The sequence below is a fragment of the Meleagris gallopavo genome, chromosome 16 (genome assembly GCF_000146605.3).
Source record: "Meleagris gallopavo isolate NT-WF06-2002-E0010 breed Aviagen turkey brand Nicholas breeding stock chromosome 16, Turkey_5.1, whole genome shotgun sequence".
NCBI lineage: Eukaryota > Metazoa > Chordata > Aves > Galliformes > Phasianidae > Meleagris > Meleagris gallopavo.
Genome location: NC_015026.2, coordinates 704,369 through 723,700, shown reverse-complemented (window position 1 = coordinate 723,700; position 19,332 = coordinate 704,369). Strand labels below are relative to the sequence as shown.

The following is a 19,332-nucleotide window of genomic DNA, read 5'->3' as shown; positions in this document are numbered from 1 at the left end:
TTGCGAGCGGCATCACTTATTGGCCCGCTGCCGCAGGGGGCGGGGCTTAGCTCTTCCGCGTCTTAGGGCTTATAGTACCTAGTGGGCGACGGGGGCGGAAGTTCCCAGTATTCCTTGCGCGCACTTCCGGGAGCGGAGCTCACCGGGCGTGCAGGTGAGGAGCGCGGCGCGCTGTATCACCGCGCGGGGCCCGGCAGTTTGTAGCGGTCTGCTCAACCAGCCCTGCGCCGCCTGGAGCCTCGGTGGGTCCCGCAGCGGTGCGGTCAGAGCGTTTCGCCCCGCCGTGCCGACCCGCGGCGGGTGTAGGCCGGGCCTGCCTTCCTGGGGCCTGAGGGCCCCTGAGGTTTTAACGCTGCTCTTGTAGCTCTTTTCTCTGGCGTCACTTCTTGGAGTTATCCTTCCAAGAGGGATGCTAAGGTGCTGATCACTGTAGATTTCATGATAGTTCTTATCGTTTCTTTCTTTCTTTTTCCATTCTGGTTTTCTCCTCTGCACCTTGAGGGCAGGGCAGTTCGGGGTGGCTGCCTGCTCTGAGGCTCAGCGCAGCGGGGTTCTGATCTTGGTGAGTCCATATTTTATGATGTACTGAAATAAGGAGCCTGGCTCGTGGGGCTGAGGAAGGCTTCTAATGGACGTGAAGTGAGTTGCTTTGCCATAATGTGAGAAGAGTCTGTAAATGTTCCTGAGGTGTTGATCTAGTGTGGCAGATGGGATGTGACATCTAGCTTATTTTTAACCATGAGATCTTTAGTGGTAACCCATCCAAGTACTTCTGTGTATGGGATCTGTTGAGTTATGGCCTGAACCACTCATTGAGCACCTGGGGAAAGGACCCGGTCAGCCCTGGGAGCACAGGTGGAGGCAGTTCAGCTATGAGACTTGAAGGGGTGGAGTCTGGCTGCACCTCTGTTAGACTTCATTTAAGGGCTGACTGCCACTGGGGCAGGATCTCTGGTTAGAGATCTGTCTGTTGTGGGCTTTTCCCTGCGAGCCTGCATCTTCAGAGATGGGTGAGCACTTCTCCTTTTCTTTTGTAACATCATTCCATTTGTGCTGGTCTCTTTGCTACTACTCTCCTCTATTGCCTTTCTATCTGCATTGACCCTTCTGATTTTTACTTTCTGATTTTTACAGTCTGTTTTTAATTATGTAGAAATTCCTATACATTTTGGCCCAAGTCTTCTGTGCTACCATTTAAGCCTATTACATCTTGACTTATCCATTGTGGCCACAAGAAGCAGGTTACATCTGACCTCTTTCTCTTTGCAGCAGCCATTTACGTGCTTAAGAGTTCTTAAGATGTCCCCAGACTTATTTTCTTTATATCAGATGCCCTCAGTCAATCTTTTCTTCCTAGTCTTTAGGGCTCTGATTACTTCTGTTGTTCTCAGGGTTCATTCAGTAGTTCTTTGTACTCTCTCAGATATAAGCTCAGTTGACATCATGCTTTAGGTTACTGTGGAGTGAAACCTTGATTTGTTTTCAACTCTAAACTGTATGTAATTAGAGCAGAGTTGAGTTGGTAGGAATGAATTTGAGAGTCTTGAATATTCTGGAGTTGAGCTTTGAGCATAACTTTTTTGTCATGTCAGCATTGCTCCTTGACAGCTTGCCAAGGTTGTGTCTGTAACTTGCACCTGACATGAGGCAGATTCTGGATATGTTAACTGTAAAAAGCATTGTTGTTTGGTCTTTACCAATTTAAAAAGCTATCTACAGAGAAAACAGCAAGCTTTATTTTTATCTGCATGTGTATTTACAGGCTGTCATGAATTTTCTCTTCTTATCAGTTGTGAATGTGCCTTTCTGCTTCTACCAGAAGACTTAGGCAGCTGCGATGAGAAACAATCCTACTTCTGCTCACAATCCACTTATATCCCTTCATATCTCTGTGTTTTGTTTGGAAGTTCAAGATGTTCAGTCCTTCCTCTGTCTTCAGCCCTGTATATTCCTGCATGAAGCTTATGCCCTGCCAGTGTGATACATAGGAATTGCTGTCATTAGATGAAACAGGTGCTTGTGCAAATAGATCTCAAGGAAGGAAATTATTTATTACTAATACATACTGATTAGGAAGAGAGGATAGTTCTTCTGTGGCCCTAAGAAATTAATGAAGGGGTTGGGAGGATAAGGAAGCAAAGTGTGGGAGTTAAAAATCAGGTGGGAAGTGGAGATGTAGGAATTAAAGGACTTTTGTTTATGGTGTCAGAAAAGGGGCTGGTACTTGCAGGAGGGTCTCCTGATTCTTTTCAAATGGTGTTTGCTTTCTCATGTTACAGCTGAGACAATCAAAAGAGCAGCTGCTACTGAAAAGCTAATTATGCTATCTCTCCTTTGTTATTAATTGGTGCCAAATGTGATGTTGCATAGCCCCTGTATGAATCAGTCTGAGGAGTTAAACTGGCAAGAAGTTATCAGGAAGAAAAAATGTCTGTTAGCTTCTTGCCCTTTGTAATATGTGGTGGGATCCATCAAACCCCAGAAGTGCTGCACGGGAGGCAACAAGACTGAGGTGTTGAGAAAGCACTTCTCCTTGAGTTGATGCAGATGTAGCCTGAAACCACAGCTGAAGACCTCAGATGATGGATGCATTTGTGTCAAAGAGCTTTTTATGAAGTGTCAAACAAGAAAGCTCTCCTGTGAGTAGTTAAAATGATTAATAAACAATTGTTCCCCAAGGCTGCGGATGGAAAATAAACCTTTCAGACAGTCCTGAAATTGTGTTAGGTTTGTAATTAAGTTACTGTCTGCAGAATGTGGATGTGCTCAGATGGCAGTGGGGCAGGTGCACTGCTGCTCAAAGCACTTCAGTAATTTCCAGGATTCACAGAGACAGGACTGGGCTGCTGCAGAGATGATGGATAGCAGAAACAATCTGCTTATAATCTGATGACATAATGAAGTGTGCAACCTGTTCAGGTGGTGGTAAATAACTTTGAGAATAGCAGGCAATTGTTATTAATGGCTAAATCTTAGATTAGGCTGTGCATCAGGTCAGGTGTTTTTAGTGCTTCTCCTGACACAGATCCTTAATTCTCTCTGTGAATTATGAAACATGCAGACCAAGAACTACATTCTTTTGTGCAGCACTAAGTGTGCCATCAGCACTTAAGTAGGAGTTTAATGCCTTCTCTTCATGTAACTATCCAAAGCTGCCTTAAGTATATTATGATTAAAATGGAGGAGATAAAGCCAGGCTTTCTGAAGTCTTAAAATGTGATTTGAAAGATGTTTTTAGCATTATTGGTTTTTCTTTTCCAGTGTATTCAAATCCCAGAGTCTACTTCTGCAAGAAAGGACTGCCACCAAAACTTCTTGACAAGCCTTAATTCTTCAGACCACATCAGGATAAGGAGGGGATCGAAGTAAAGGTAGGAATTGAAACTCTGTGCCTCTGAGCTGACCTCACCTTCTAAGTCTGGGGCACCTTAGAGCTGCAGAACTGAGAGGTGATGCAGGATTCTGTTGAAGACAGAGATCAACCATCTAAAAGTCTCCTTTGCTTTGTTTACTCAGGGCAGAATGTCAGAGCTGAGTGATGAAGCCAGCGAGTCGGAGCTGCTGAGCTGCAGTCTGTCCATGTGGCATGGGGTGGGTCAGGTGCTGTGTCGGGAAGAGCTGGATGTTCCCCTGGATTTGCACACAGCCTCTTCCATTGGCCAGTATGAAGTGGTGCAGGAGTGTATTCGGTGGTAAGGAGGGGTTGGAGAGAGCACAGCTCAGCTGTTCTCACTGACTGAAGGTTTTTCTGTTTTTTTTTTAATGCACTGGAACAGGTTGCCCAAGGAGGCTGTGGATGCCCCATCCTTGAAGGCATTCAAGGCCAGGCTGGATGTGGCTCTGGGCAGCCTGGGCTGCTGGTTGGGGACCCTGCACATAGCAGGGGGTTGGAACTGGGTGATCACTATGGTCCTTTTCAACCCAGGCCATTCTATGGTTCTGCTGTGCAGGTCTAACATTGCAACAGGGGCAACTCTGTGGAACTCTGCATGTGTTCTTAGACACAAAGTTGTGGAGGGTCAAGGCTGCTGATTAAAACTCTCAGTAATTTGATGGAAGCTTCCAGAGCTGGTAGGAATTTCCATGCAGGCTTCAGTGCTGGATTATTTATTTTTAAGTCTTTTTTCAATACAGTGGTGGTAGCAGAGACTACAGGCACCCTACTGCAAGCTCCAGGCCAGTAATTTAGCTGAATTTTTTTATTTAGTGGAGACGTGGATTTAAATAAGAAGAATTGTGGTGGCTGGACTCCATTGATGTATGCTTCCTACATTGGCCATGACACCATTGTGCACCTGCTGCTGGAGGCAGGAGTGAATGTGAACATCCCAACACCAGAAGGACAGACCCCGCTCATGTTAGCCTCCAGCTGTGGAAATGAAAGCGTTGCTTACTTCCTTCTCCAGGTGTGTATTCTGTAAGAAAAAGCCATGCTACGTGATTTAAATGCACAGAGTAGGCTTCTTCATCAGCTGCAACCACTGTGTTATTTGTTCTGTTGAGTCCAGCTTCCTGACAGGGATTTAAACTCTCTTGGTATCACAGCACAGAGGGGCAGTGGCTAAGAGACCCAGCACAGGGGATGCAGTAAAGAACATTCTCTGTTCTCTTGAAGCAAGGCGCAGAGCTGGAGATGAAAGATATTCATGGTTGGACTGCCTTATTTCACTGTACCAGTGCTGGACATCAGCAGATGGTCAAGTTCTTACTCGACAACGGGGCGAATGCCAACTGCAAGTAAGGAGGAATCTATTGCTTTATTTCTATCGAGAATTGTTATTGCTGGCTTGATAATGGGATAAACTGAAAGTAAACAGGCACAGCACCTTCTGAACTCATTTTTGAAGTGTGCAGTGAATTCCTGTGACTTGAGATCTGTTTGTATGTTTATGAGCATTAAATTGCCTAAGAACAGCAAGAGGTTCTTGCTTTGCTAGGTCCTGGGGTTTTCTCACTGAGAGGTAGGAGTGCAGCTGGAGGAATTAGCCTGTTTCTGTACAGAGTAATGTTTGCTGTATTTATTGAGAGACCAGAACGCAGTAGAATGGCCAACATATCACACAGTTTGTGACTAGATGAAGGTGAAACCAATTACAATATGTCAAAAAAATGCAACATGTTTTCTCTTGATTATTTTAGCTCTTGTGTGTGTTTTTTCTCTTTAGGGAGCCTGTTTATGGGTATACTCCTCTGATGGAAGCAGCTGCTTCTGGCCATGAGATAATTGTTCAGTACCTTCTCAATCATGTGAGTGTCCGGACAGGTCTCCAAATGAAAATCTGTGATTCTGACCCTCCGAGGAGCAGCACAAGGCTAATATCCACCTTTTCAGTGTTGTTTGATCTTTGACAATCATCTCTGATCTGAAGCCCCAGATTTCTGAAAGCATCTGTTTTCTGAAGGCTAGTACTCTAGTTGTACAGTGCTTGCCTTTCACAAACAGGAATAAGGTCTATGTGATGTGACTGAATCCTGACTCAATCAGGAAGCAGCTAATTCAGTAATCTCTGTGCTGTGTTCACAAGCTTATGTGCTTGGGCTAGTGGACATCTTGTCTTGACGCTTATTGGCATTCATGTATCTTAGTGTCAAACAATTAGTTTTTAATATCTCATTTAATGGTCCAGCTTACTTCCAGAAGGAGGCAGCAATGCAAAGCATTCAGATTAAAAAAAAAAACCAGCTAGCTCCCACTGGCAGTGCACAAGAGCTGTGTAAGTAAGCTACTTGGTGTTTGGGATTGTTGAGAGCAAATGATCAGAAAGGCAACAAAAGTATTTATAAGTGGAGCTTGAACTATCAAAGGTGAGCCTGTGTTTCTGGCAGGCTTGAGAAACTAAGACAATTTATCTTGAATATCTTATAGTACCTCCTATAAGCTTTTCAAATGCCTGTTTTCCTATAGGGGGTGAAAGCAGATGCCAGAGATAACACTGGAGCCACGGCGCGGACGCTGGCTATGAAGTATGGACATACAAAGATTGTGGGGTTGATAGACTTGCATGCAGCCCCAGTGCCCAAGGTCTTCTGCAGGGGTCCAGGTAACAGGTTTTAGTTTGCTTGTTTTAAGATAGCACCTATCTTAACTATGCTCTGACCTGGAATTTTTAGTGCTTGTGAGGATGTAAGAGGCAGAGATCCAACACTTCTTTTTATTATGGTTTACTGGCCCCTTTATGACCTAGTTTAAACTCTCTCCTATCTTACAACATTTTCTTTTTCTGTTGCTCTTGTAGGATTAATAGTAAGTAGGTACATGAATTACCGTGCTGCTAACAATCTCTCTTTGGACCACAGGAAAGTATGAAGAGCTGAGCTCCTCAGATGAATCGTGCTCTGCTCCCCAGAGACAGAGACCTGTTCGTAGGACCAAGGGTCCCAGCATCCATGATGGACCCCAGGCTTTGGCTAAGATAACAGCAGTTGGAATTGGGGGAAAGAAGCAGTCTCGCTATGGTAAGAATAGTTAGAAGCCTAGCTGAGAGTCATTTGTGATTTCTCAGGTTGGCAGAGAAGTAGCTGTAAAGCACAATATTTTTTCATTAGAGTTCTTGGTGCATGACTTATACAGAAACAAAAATGTTTAACTCCCTCATACAAGGTTATGCAACAACAAAACGAAACCCACTGAATGCATTTGTCCGAGCTGGATATTGATGAGTGGGATGCTATATGCAGGACAAACACTCATTGATAATGAGAGTGAACTTGCTGCTTCCAGACCTCTGTTTTGTCTTCCTTCATGCTTGAAATATTACTAAAAAAAAAAAATAGAAATTTAAGAGCATACTCAAACTTAGTTTGTTCTCTTAACATAGATATCGCTGTCCCTGCTGCAGTAGGTATCAAAACAAAAGCTTTTGAAATGAGTGGGATGCTACTAGGGTATTATCACAGGTGCAGAGAGGTTAGCTTTGCAGGGTGTGCTTAGCTAGAGGCAAGTATAGTTGGTATCTTGCTTTCTTAAATAAGTGGTTTTTCCATTTTAGTGGGGATGTGAGAACTGCTGAAGGCTGCTCCATAAGTAAGGTGCATCTCTGAGCTCTTTCCTGTCTTTTCATCAGTGCTGCCATGTAAATAAAATACAGCTGATTTGATGTAGGGAAGACTGTAGATGTGTACTTGCAGGATGTGTTGGGTCATGGGGAGCTGGTGAATGAGCACCTGGTGAAGGGGTGTAGCTGGCCCAGGGAGCACAGGCAAATTGGTTGCACCTGTACTTCCCATGCCACCAGAAAGGGTGGGCCTGAGGTAGGGTGGAACCCCCTGAGTTCATATGAGGGCCAGCCACAGAGAGGAGAGCATCTCTTGGTCCTTGGCTGCTTCCTGAGAAGGGTTGCTGTGTAGTCAGTGAGCTGCTTTACCAGCTAGGTGAGTTCAACTCTTTTTGTATATGACTACTGGCTTGCCTGCAGATACTCTGGTATTGCCAGGAACCTGTCAGAAATGATTCTACTTCTTTGTGAGCAGAACAGTATGCATTTTCCAGTTTTTGTGTGCTTTTTAAAAATGGCTTCTGCTAGTTGAAACAACAGCCTTCTGATTATTTTCAAATACCTGAGCTACTGCTCCTTCTGCTGGAACCTCCCTGGTAACTTGCATCTTAATTACTCTGTTCTCCTCTCCTCTTGCACAGAGCAAGTCTTGCCCCAAGGTTATGTTACCTTCAGTGATGATGGCAGCTGTGAAGCTGATGACATCCGGAACCGGGATGTTACCTCTCCAATTAATGAGCAAGATGTGGAGAGCAGCAGCAGCAGGGGTAAGTCACAACTGGGTGGTGAGACCAGACCTGTGGCTTCCATCTTCGCTTCCCAGTATCCTTAGACTGTTAGGCAGCAGTGGTCACTGGATCTTCACCTCTGACCTTAGTCTGTATCATCACACCACTGTATTAGTGGCCAGAAAGAGGTTGCTTGACTCTCCAAGCAGAGCGAGATGCCACAGTGTGAGGACAGGGAGGAAAAAAAAAAAGTGAGGTTCTGAATGCTGGCTTTACCTTTGTCTTTAGTAGTAAGCTCTCAGAAATGCCCAGAACCTTGAGTCTGGAGCAAGGAATATGTTCCCTGAGTGAAAAAGAATCAGAATCCAGTGAAAGGCCACTAAGATGTTGAAGGCTGAAGTATCTCCCTCACAAGAAAATGCTCGAGTGAACATGGTTTAATGTAAAGAGAAGGCTACTGGGAATATCAGTATGTACAAATATATGAATGGAGGATGTAAAGGTGGAGCCAGACACTTCTCATTCCCATCCAGTGATGGAATGGGGGATGTGATAAGCACAGGCTGAAATAGAGGAGTTTCCCTCTGAATTTAAGATGTTTTCTTACTGTGTGAGTGTCTGAGACTGGAGCAGAATGCCCAGAGGAGTTGTGGAGTCTATCCTTGAATGTGCTCCTCTACATGGTGCTAATTGGCTTCAGTGTGATTTTGGACAGTGCAGCCTCAGGAAGTCCCTTCCAAACGCAACCATTCTGTTCCTGTAAAACAATACAATGAAGGGTGTTATGGACAGTTCCTAAATTGACAGAGGATCATGTGGCACTATGTTGGCTCTGTGCTCAGGGTAAGACCTTTGCTGGATTTAAGTAATAGGAGTGTGGTCTTAATGGTAATGAGCCACCTTTCCACTCAGTCATCAAGAGACTCAGAAACATCCACACCTGGCCTTCCTGCTCCCTGTGGTGCTTAAACTGGCTTAGAGAAAGTCTAGTACTTGGGATCAGACTTGTGATATTTATCTCAGAATCATTTTGTATCATGAATATTGCATGTGAAGAGGAAACCCAAGCAAGGCTTCTATTATATTGCCCAGCAGATCTCACTAGTTGCTGTGTGGCAAAACAGCCCTGAATGTAATGAAGTGCAACCTGAAGGTTTTTTTTCCCCCCTGTTCCTTTCCAGAGGATAATGCTTTCTTCACCAACAACTTAGCAGCCATCAGGAGCAGCAGCAGCAGCAGCGAATGCCTGACCAAGGCCTTAGGGGTCAGCAGTGAAGGCTCCTTGGAAAGCAATGAGGTGAGGTTGTGCATTTTTCTTTGTCTGCCTTCAGCTTGGCCTGTGCTGTCACCCTTCCACAGCCTGCTACCTCCACAGGAGGCTGTAGCACCAGGCTGAGTGAGGATGGCTGGTATACTGGGACAGGAAAATAAGCTTCCCTACTTGGGGATTGGCTTCTTTGATCTCTGGCTAGTAGCCAGCTATCAGAGAGCAGAGAGGTTGTTGATGGTGGGTCAGTATTTTTCTGATCTCTCTCTTCTGAACATTTTCCTGAATGCCATCTGGTAAGCAGTCTGTAAAGGGTGTCTGTCTCTTATAGAAGTGTCAGAGCTTTCCAGCTTGGTGAGATATCAGGCAGTTCTGTAAGGTATAGAGAAGCACAACAGCGTTATGTTGTTGATTCTGAAATATGAAAGGGGAAGAAGAGGTGACAGTTATTTTGTGGTTCAAGTCACAGCTCATTCTTTAAAGCCAGCTCTGGGCTGGTGTAGAGAAGAGTCACAAATCCACTCTGTTGTGCTTCTCACCAATGGAAGCTCAGAGCATTGTAATGGTTCAGGGAGGATTCACTGCTGCTCTCTGCAGCATGCTACTTCGTAGTCTGGGATTGTAGGAGCTTGTCACCATTACAGATGGTCACACTGTAACAAGCTGCCGTCTTGACGGTGATTTGACTCAACCCTTTCTGATAATGTCTTTCTTTTGCTTTTATTGCTTGTGTTTGTAGACTACTGCCTGGATTCAGAGCTTTGGACTTGGAGCCTGCACTTGTTAGACATAGTGATCCTGGTATCTCTGCATGACCATCCTTCACCTTATGTTTCCTGTTTTTTTTCTTCAGGATTCTGACCATGCAGGCAGTCCTCCTAGTAGGAAACAAGCCAAAAGCTTCAAGGTCAAGAACCGCTACAGCAGCAGTGATGGTCAGTGGACCCACTGCCCAGGGAAGGCTGGAGCTTCCACTCAGCACCTCATCTTTCCTGAGCCCCCTGCCTATACAGGACCCCAGGTAACTAAAGACAGAAAGCTATGTCTGAAGTAATGCAGATCACATCACTGTGCCAAGACTGGGGAGTTTCTTTGTGGTTATCCAAGCTGCTTTCCTGGCCTTCTCAGATAAGAGGGAAGCTGACACCAAAATGTTTTTGACTTTCCAGGTATAAATGCTTGTGAAAGAGTGATTTCTGATGTGAAAAACTGCCAGTTTAGATGTTGTTATTGCTTGGAGAAATATTCCAGATCCTTTTGGGACTGTTATGGGGCCTAGGGCAAGTGTTGATTGATCTGTCTTCTCTGTGCTTTGTTACAAGATGTCATGACTGCAATGTGCAGGCCAGTCCATTTGTGTTCTGTGATTATAAAGAAGGGCAGTTAATAAGGGAAAGTCAAGATTGTTGCTAGAACTTAGGAAGACATAGCAATATCATCTTCCTGATGTTGCTGCTGATAAGGGGTGTGGTTATGGTTTTGTTTGTGGTGGTAGAAATAGTTTGTCTTGTGTGTGCTGCAGGACCTTGCAACATTCCTTGAGCAAATTGGGTGCCTGAAGTACCTGCAAGTGTTTGAAGAGCAAGATGTTGACCTTCGCATCTTCCTGACCCTCACAGAGAGTGATCTGAAGGAAATTGGCATCACGTGAGTGTCTGTAAGGTAGTTCTTTCTGCCTAAAGCCACATATGCAACCTGGTCAAAAAAAGCTTAGCTGGTGAGTGCTTCTCTAATTAGTCAGCCTCCCATGCAAATCTGATATCCCTTAGTTTTTGGCTGCAGCAAGTTTCTTGTTGGAGGTGCTTGGAAGGAGGCAGGAGGTTGCGGAGGTCCTCCTGCCATCCTGGGCACAGGTGGTACAGTGTTTGCCCCCTGAATTTGCCATTCTTCCACCAGCCTGTTTGGACCCAAGAGGAAGATGACTTCAGCTATTGCCCGATGGCACAGCAATGCTCGGCCACCCAGCGATGCCCTGGAGCTGGCCTATGCAGATCGGCTGGAAGCTGAGATGCAGGAACTGGCCATTCAGCTGCACAAGGTAAGAGATCTGCTGTGGGGTGTTCAATGGCGTGTTATGCTCTAGTGAATGTTCAGCAACATAGTTCTGTGTTCTGCCTCTAATGGACTGGGTTGAAGGAACAAACAACTGATCTACTCAATATCTCTTGTGTCCACTGAGCATAACCCATAAGAGCAAATTATTCACTCCTTTTGGCTCTGCTTCATGCTTGCAAAGTCTTCTCATCTGTTTCTCTTCTGCTTGAGAACTAAAAGCAGAGAGGAGGAGGGATGAGAAGGTGAATGGAATTGAATACCTGCTTTTATTTTTTTGGTAGCATTGCTCTATGTAAAGTTGACCTGTTCATTAGCAGATAGGCTTGTATCAGCATAGAAAATTGGATCAACTGAGTATCTTTGGAAATAGAGAGCAAGAGGAAATTGTAACCTTGAGTTAGTCTTTGGATAGGAGCTGTAGTGTATGAACAGTGGGACAGCTTCCTTTCTATTGGTTTTGGCAAGCTTTTTATAGGGACCCTGTCCAATAAAGATAGAGATGTGAGAGCAGGTGTGTTTTTTTATATTTATAGTGATGTACAGTACTTGCAGCCTAGTCATCTGTTCCTTTCTGCCCTGCTGTAGAGATGTGAAGAGGTGGAGGTGATGAAGGGCCAGGTATGCCAAGAGCAGAAGCTGCGTGCAGTGGCAGAAAGCTGTCTGATGGAGAGAGATGAGACCTGGAATGCTGTCCAGTGCCAGCTCAGAGAGGCTCAGGCTGTCACCAAGGATGCTGGGGTCTTGCTGGACCAGATCAAGTAAGTTCCTCCCAGAAGATGGTACTGAAGCTAATGGAGAAAATGGGAATTTGGGCAATGCAGAGATCAGACATTGCTGCTCTTAGAGGCAACTGCTAGTGTGAGGCAGGAGAGCTCACTAGGCATCTGAACCCTTTCTGGCTCCTCTTTCACTTTCTCTAGTGGAAAGTCACAGCCATCTGAATGGGTATCAACCCTTAGATGTGGATTATGAATGTTCTGGCTTTTCAGAGATGCAAGTGCCCCTGTACCAACTCAAAGGAGCTGAGCACCTTCACCTTTGAAACCAAAGGCTTAAGTAATTTATTTGTGCTTACATGAAACCTAGTTACCAGGGTAACGAGTTACCTGGTAACTACCAGGTAGTTTGGTGATTGCATGAATGCAAGAAAGAGTTTCTAACTTCCAGATAGTATTCGAGGGCTTTCAGTGTCCTATCTCTGATGCCTGACAGAAAAGCCTGCCTTGTTCTTGCCCACTGCCTTTAAGTTCTGTCTTTCCCTTCCTTGTGATGTAGCCTTTGCTGCCTCTCTGGTGCTTTTCTCCTGACCAAGCTGAACTCCTGGTCTGTCATGGGCTCTGGTCTGTTGGCTGATAGGACTGAGATTACTGAATGTGACAGTGGTCCTACTGCTATGGTTCTTAGCCAACAGGGCAGTGGGGCAGCCAGGGATTGGGGTTGGTTTCCAAAGGACAGCGGAGTGATATTCCCCAGAGTGCTCTTCCCTCTGAGGAGCTGAGGCTGCACTGTTTGAACTCATGGTGTGGCATCAATCAAAATGTTACACGTGCCCCTGATGCCTGTCCTGAGGTAGCTTCATTTGTCTGCTAGGAACATTGGATTGGGCTTGATTCTCATGTAAACCAGATGCCCCTGGCCTAGGCTTTCTCCTGCTCACTCCGCCCCCTCCTTCTCTTCTCCCCCCGCAGCTCCTCTGTGGACAGGGGCAGAGATTGCTGTGGAGATGGGGCACAGTGGAGAGCGCCCTGAGCTTTGTCTGGGGCACGTCTTCCTCTTCCTGGGAAGGAACAAGGAGCAGTTTGTAACCCAGGGCGTTAGATGTGGTCCCTCGGCATCCCAAGCAGGTACTTGCAGGATGTAGGAGGGCACAGACCAGCATGTTGTTCCAGAAAGCACTCTGTGCACTTCTAACAGACTTTATTTGTCTTGTTTGGCAGATCCTGTCAAGCAGAGCTGTCCTCCCGGCTATCGCAAGAGCAGGCAGCTGGCAGAGTGCTGGACACAAAGGGGAAGCTGGGAACTGGTGAGATTCAAGTGCTGGGAATTGAAGAGCTTCTAAACTAAAATGGGTGCAGGGAGGGTAAGCAGATGCAGGGGGTGAGCATACAGTGGGAGAGCCCAGTGCGGGCTGTATGCTGGTCTTCTAATGCTGAGTGTGACACTGGATGTAGTATGGGAACAGGTGAGCAGTTAAACACCTACACTTAAGCATAACACCTACACTTAAGCATAAAGATCTTGCCTCTTTGCTGCAACAGGATTTCCCTGAGGCTCTGATCCTTTGCAAGTGGGAAGCTCTAGGGCCTGGCAGATGTTTCTGGCTAAAAATGCGAAGCTGTAGCACAGGCACTCAGTGGAGTCCTACTTCATGTGCCTGTAGCTTCCCTTTCCTGCTCTGTAATGTGGGCCTCTCAGATGTGTTACAGCAATGTGCACTAGAGCAGGGTCTGAATCAAAAGAGTTGGATGGTTGTTGGTTCTCTGACCAGGTCTGGGGGATTGTGCTGCTCATGGCAAACTGCTGTATGTGACTGGACGGGGTTGGCCCAGCAGCTCCTTACCACAGGGAGCTAGCAAACAGTCATGCTGCCCCGGATGCAGTGTCCTTTGCTGCCTGGATTGTAAAAGTGAGATGTACAGAGATGATGATTTCAGTCCACCACAGTTAATCTTTGAGTTCTTTCTTTGTGATCTAACCAGTACTCTGGGGGGGGAGAAATGATAAGTGGTAGAGTTGCCTGAAAACAAATACTTAATTTCTGTCACAAGAAATTCCATCTCTCTTCACCTGTGACTCAACCCATAACTGAATCAACTTTGGTGTACACATCTCCCAGCAACACCAAACCCTTGTCTGCTGCAGAGAACAGGCTTACTGACGAATGTGTGGTTCCTTTCTTACAGCACGGGAAGGATGGCCGCTGTCCTTGAAGTCTCTGAGCTTACCTGAGCTGTCAGCTGTCCTCGAGAAATGTGTGGGAGAAATGGGTAAGGGGGGAGACTCTGCTCACATGGAGTGACTGCTGGGGGAGGGAGGAGGTGTGGCAGGGCAGGGTTTTGATTACTTCAGAGGTGTGGGTTGGGGGACCTAGTAACCCTCTCTCATCCTGGGAAGTCTCCTAGCTATAAAGCTGTCACTGGCATTTTCTTGCACTTAATTCTCAATGTAGATGTTGAGCTCTGCTTCATCCTCTGCTGACAGATCTGATCTGAGAGAAGGGAGTCCATAACCCGTTTCTCTCCTATTAATCAGTAATCAGAGCTGCTGGTGTAGGGGTTTTGAAACCCTGTGTCTTTGAAGACAGGAGCTTGTCCAAGGAACAGGCACACTCTTGTTTCAGAGCCCAGAAAGCTGCAAGGGTAAAGGCAGGACAGCATCTGCAGATTGTTCTTGACCACTTGCAGGCTTCTAATGACTTACATGCAGCTTATAATGACTTTTTGCTTTTGGTTTGCCCTCAGGAAAAGCTCTGCAGATGGTAACTCAAAACCTCCAAAGGCTCCAGGCCCCAGGGCAGGGTGCACAGAGCTGGTTAGAGCCGTAACAAAGCAGGATGGTGAGTGGGAACTAATGACAGCCACAGAGGGCTGTGGGATTGAGGGGGCATTGTTCCTTGCAGCAAGCAGCAGCTGTCTGCTGCATGTGCCCAGTGCTTGTCATAGCCTTTGATTGGGATTTTCATTTGGAATATTCGAAGTCTCTGTGCGTTACTGAAAGGGTAACTGTGCTGTTTTCCTGGTGCCTGCAGGAATACTGACGTCGGGTGACTGTTCCACCCGGAATCTGAGCGTGGAGGGAGAACGAGCACAAGGACGGTGCTGGCAGCGCTGCAGCTCTGTGGAGACTGTTGTGACAGCTGGCAGAGGTGTGGACAAAGGTCTTGGCCACCATCAGAACGTGCCAGGAGAATGAGGGATGGCAGAGGACAAGGACGCGGCAGCTCTCTGGGCCTGGTTCCTGTCTAGGTTCCCAAGACTGTGCTGTTTGTGCTAGAAGTTCAAGTTAAGAGAAGAAATCCCAAAGGATTTATCTGCCTTAAACTTCCTGCAGCCTTTGTTCAGGGCTACATTGTGTTAGAAAGCTGACAGCTACCCACAGCCATCAAGTAATTATCCCTTTCCACATCCTATCCTCCCCAAGGCCTCCAACAAATGAGTGGTGGTTACTGAGGAGCTGACACACAAAATGTGTCTGAGGCAGTAAGGAGTGCAGGCTTGTGAGATGAGTAAAGTGAGCGGAGTTGGTGATGTCTGAGAAACACATGCAGCCAAGTCTAGCTGGAACATCTTCCCTGCTGTTGTCTCAGATCTATACTTCAAAACTACTCCCTTCAGCTAGCCTGCCTTGGTTCAGTTCAGATTCTTGCCCCCTTCAGGGCTCATACTGATCATGTTCTTTACTTCCAAAGAACTTTTTTGTGGTAAATGCTTTGTGGCAAGCATTTACAAGCAGCAGACTCCAGTGGTCAGGTCTGCTGGTGCCAGGATCCCAGCACTGACAGTGGTTGCAAAGCAGATGTGTCCCTGGAAGGACATGAGAGAGAAGGAAAAGCTCAAAACTGTTTGGTCTGCTTTGCCTCTGGCAAGTAGAAGAGTGCCAAGGCAGGCAGAACTGGGACTGAGGGATTGGTCAGTTAAAATGGATTAAAAATCCCATCTCAAATGTACCTGCATGCTTCAGTCCTTGGCTGCTGCCTGCTCTTAGTTCTCAGGCTTCAGTGTCGGGAAAGAAGCCTGCCAAGACATTCTAGTATTGGCAGTGTGCTGTAGTTTCATAGGGCAAACAAAAAGTGTGGGGAAAAGGCTGCCTCCCAAGGGGGGCTGCCTGATCTCTTGAGCTGGGCAAAAAATCACAGGATGATGAAATTGTAGGGGTTGGAAGGGGCCTCCAGAGATCATCGAGTCCACGTGGGCACTGGTGACTGCTACATGGATGTAAAATGGCTTCCAGAACTGCAGTGACTGTTCCTGTGTACTGCTGAGTCTTGGGGGAGAATTATCTTCTGTCTGACTGATGGCCTTGATGAATCTGTAATGGTCTCCATCTATTCCTTGAGAAGAAACTGCATGCTCTTTCAGCACCTCTGATTAAGAGCCAGAGAAAGTACAAAAATCCATCTCGGCTCCATCCTTTGAGCTTGTCACTTCTGATCAGCTGCCCACAGCTGTTCTGATGAGCTGGAGCCCGGTTCCCCAGTGGTGGGGATGACATCTAGTTTGGCTGTGCTGCCTGGAGACAATCTGGGGGCACAGAGGTGGGTACAGCCTGCACTGTGCAGTGCTGCAGCTTGTGTGTGCGTGGTGGTGTGCTCAGCTGGGGCGCTGATTCCTGCTCACATTTAACTCTTGTCCTTCATTCCCTGTTCCAGAGTATGGGTAGGCCAGAGACTCAAGTGTGAAAGAAGAAGGGAGTCCCATGGGATGGGTTCTGCAGGAGCCCAGATGCCCCAAGGGGATCAGCAGGAGTGGGGTTTTATAGAGTAGTGTTCCATTAAGGACAGCAGTTCAGTATTCAGTGCTGAAAGGGCAGCTGTGCGAGCAGCAGGGTGTCTGGTGCTACCTGAAGTCAAGCTGTCTGTATTAAGTAACACTTGTTACTCAGCTAAAACAATAAAAGCTGAAAACCTGTTTCTGGTGCTTCCTGTGTGGGCTTCTCTGGAGGGAGCTGGAGTTGTGGGACCATTAGTAACCTACTGATTGATTTCAGGAATATGCAGTGTTTCCAGCTTTCTCCCCCAGGGGCTGCGTGCTGTGAGGTTCTGGGGCAGCTTTGTCCTTGGTTTCCCAGTCCCTGTCTGCTTCATCTTGGAGGTGATGCCTTCACAGCACCAGCAGGGGAGGTGGACTGAGAGCAACCACGGGCAGGTGCTTATGGAACAAGTGCACACAGGTAACAGAGCATGCCACTCTTACACCCACGGTGTCCTGGCTGTGTGACAAGGAGAATCGTCTCTGCATTAGCTCAGAAATGTCTTTAGGCCTTGTTGAGCCATGTGCTGGGGTTTTCTGCTCAAGGTGAGATATTATCCTGTGCCTGGCTCCAGCCTGGGACTCTAGGGAGCACTGTCACACCAATACAGCTCACAAAACCTCAGCCAAGCTGTGATCTTGTGCTACAAATAGGGGTGGGAGAATGAGTTAGCAGCTGTTATGGAAAGTTTTAATTAGAGCAACATCAGACCTCTGAATGAAACTATGGGGCTATGGACTGGGGGCAGTGAAGCAATATAGGCACGCTCTTGCACTCTTGTGATCCTGCAGTCCCTGCATCCTGGAACAGCCTGCTTTTCTCTGCCCAGTGCAGCTTGGCATCAGCTCCCATTGCAATATCCATATGCACGCTGCTGTGAGAGTGGCAGAGGACAGAGAAAGAGCCAGACAGCAATCCTGCTCCTGTCCAGGGGCAGCTCCTTGCTCTGTGCCAGGCAGGGCTCTTGTGTGCTGTAGGTGGCTCTTTGGGTTATTTATCACTATGTGGATTTATTTTGCTGCTTCCCTCCTTGTGTCACCTGTAATGTAACCCTAGGAAAAAGAACACGGTGCTAGCTAGAGACAGGTACTGAGAGCCCCTGTGCTCTTCCTACCTGTTTATTGTCCTGGAGCCAGCAGTGTGTGTACATAAATTCAGCTGCATGCTGAATACACTTGCACTTATCCTAGTGCCCAGAGCCCTTTCCCTCCCTCAGAGCATACAAGTGCCATGCTTGCTGAAAAATAAACCTTTATTTACATCTGAAAAGAGTCAGTGTGCAAAATGGTCTCACAGGGGTTACATCTGTCCAGCAAACCTCCTGCTCAGCCTGGTGCAGCCTCCTCCAACCTCTGTGTCTCCCAAGGCCTGGGCCACACTCCCAGTGATGGAGAACCTCCTCTATTCACTTCCACGAAGCTGGGAGTAAGAGCTGCCTCCTCCCTGCTGCTGGAGCGGCAAAGCACTGTGTGATGGGAGCTGCAGCCTCATGTTCTGCTCATGGAGGGAAGAGTGAGGGGCTGGGGGGTGGTGGTGGCGTCCACTGCTGCAATCAGCTTTTGTGGGGGCACCAGAGCTGGGAAGAGAGGAAGAGAGCTCCTACTGCAGCCAATGCAGTGTCAGGGCTCAGGCTGCTGCAGGAGGTGCTGCGCTGGGGAGGAGAGCTGGCAGCCAGAGGGACACGACGAGGGTGGTGGGGGTTGCTCTGTGCAGTGCGCTGGAGTGAAGGCGGTGGTGAGCAGCTGCTGCAGCACCTCGATGCAGAGAGGTGGCAAGGTGGCCCTGGCTTAGGTGAGGAGAGCAGGAGTGCAATGCCCAGTGTGGTGCTGGCACACCTCGGGATGCGACGGCCGTGCTCCCATCCTGCTGCACGGGTACCAGCACTGGTAGGGTGCCAGTGCACGGCTGGGTCTGGTGGCAGCAGGCTCTGCTCCTTGCAGCTCTGCACACATACGTGGGGCTGCTGGTGGCTGCTCCCCCACTGTGTGCATTGGGATCAGACCCTCCAGCAGCCGGAGCAGAGCCCTGCGGTGCTGCTGTCACTGCGTGCAGCAGAGCGTGGGGTGGTCGAGTTTCCACAGCTGCCACTTCTTCTTCATCTCTGACTTCACCTGGAGCGAGATACCGATGGCTTTTCCCTGGCAATGCCCTCCCTCGCACGAGCAGAGCCCACCCCCACGAGCCAAAGTTAAAGCTACTCCCTTTCACAGCCCCAACCCAAAACCAGAGCCACGTACCTCCTTGTTGGCAAAGCAGTACAGCACGGCCACCAGGAAACCCTATGGAAACAAGATGGCTGAGTCCCCTGGGATGGGGGCTTTGTGTCACTGCTGCCTTTGGGGCCATCCCTAAGAGCGTCCACAATGCAGGCACACCAACTGCCCACGTGGGTTGGGGAGAGGGGGCTGTCCTCGTCCCCAGGCAGGGTCACCATAGGGGCAGAGGGAAGGGAGAGAGGGCCCCCTACTCTTATGGCCCAGGACAGGGATGGGTTGTGGCCCCACCTCACCTGGAAGGAGTTGAGGAAGAGGGTGAAGAAGACCTTGATGTAGCGCAGGATGCCCGTGGTTTGCTCGTCGGTGGCAAAGATGAAGACGACTTCGTGGATCCCAAAGAGGGGGATGAGTGTCAGCGTGGCTTTGGCCAGCCTGAAAGAGGACAAGGTTTCCCATGGGCACGGCAGGGAGCAGCTCTTATTGGAGCTCTGGGTACTCGTGTAATGAGGCACAGGATGGAGGAAGCACACAGGCTGCCCTGCTGCCCCCGCTCACCGCAGCTTGTAGTCGGCGTAGCCCTTCTGGTTGGCGCGCAGCTTGGC

At 47.8% G+C, this 19,332-nt stretch overlaps 2 protein-coding genes across 6 annotated transcripts in view; one reads left to right on the top strand and one right to left on the bottom strand.

The window, feature by feature from the left end:
• The first annotated feature begins 67 nt into the window (after positions 1–67).
• ANKS3 (ankyrin repeat and sterile alpha motif domain containing 3) lies at positions 68–16,674 on the top strand. 5 transcript variants are annotated; one of them, XM_010719352.3, is made up of 18 exons: positions 68–154; positions 3,262–3,371; positions 3,517–3,692; positions 4,208–4,406; positions 4,616–4,737; positions 5,166–5,247; positions 5,906–6,041; positions 6,298–6,456; positions 7,637–7,762; positions 8,905–9,020; positions 9,844–10,011; positions 10,513–10,637; positions 10,887–11,028; positions 11,631–11,803; positions 12,983–13,068; positions 13,949–14,032; positions 14,507–14,601; positions 14,794–16,674. In XM_010719352.3, the coding sequence occupies exons 3-17, from the start codon at positions 3,523–3,525 to the stop codon at positions 14,587–14,589; spliced, it is 1,971 nt and encodes a 656-aa protein (XP_010717654.1). In that variant the 5' UTR covers positions 68–154; positions 3,262–3,371; positions 3,517–3,522; the 3' UTR covers positions 14,590–14,601; positions 14,794–16,674. The 5 variants fall into 5 exon arrangements, 4 of the variants coding, with proteins under 4 accessions (XP_010717654.1, XP_010717652.1, XP_010717651.1 ...); XM_010719350.3 differs by having other exon boundaries at positions 112–242; XM_010719349.3 differs by lacking the exon at positions 68–154 and adding an exon at positions 277–2,639.
• Positions 16,675–17,748: 1,074 nt separating this feature from the next.
• Positions 17,749–19,332, bottom strand: part of LOC104913472 (glucagon receptor-like) — a 1,938-nt gene continuing 354 nt past the window's right edge. The window contains exons 2-5 of the mRNA XM_010719744.2: positions 19,286–19,326; positions 19,024–19,162; positions 18,752–18,793; positions 17,749–18,625 (exon numbers count right to left, since the gene is read on the bottom strand). Coding sequence (XP_010718046.1) covers positions 18,554–18,625; positions 18,752–18,793; positions 19,024–19,162; positions 19,286–19,326 — 294 coding nt within the window. The 3' untranslated portion in view covers positions 17,749–18,553. The remainder of the gene's footprint in view (positions 18,626–18,751; positions 18,794–19,023; positions 19,163–19,285; positions 19,327–19,332) is intronic.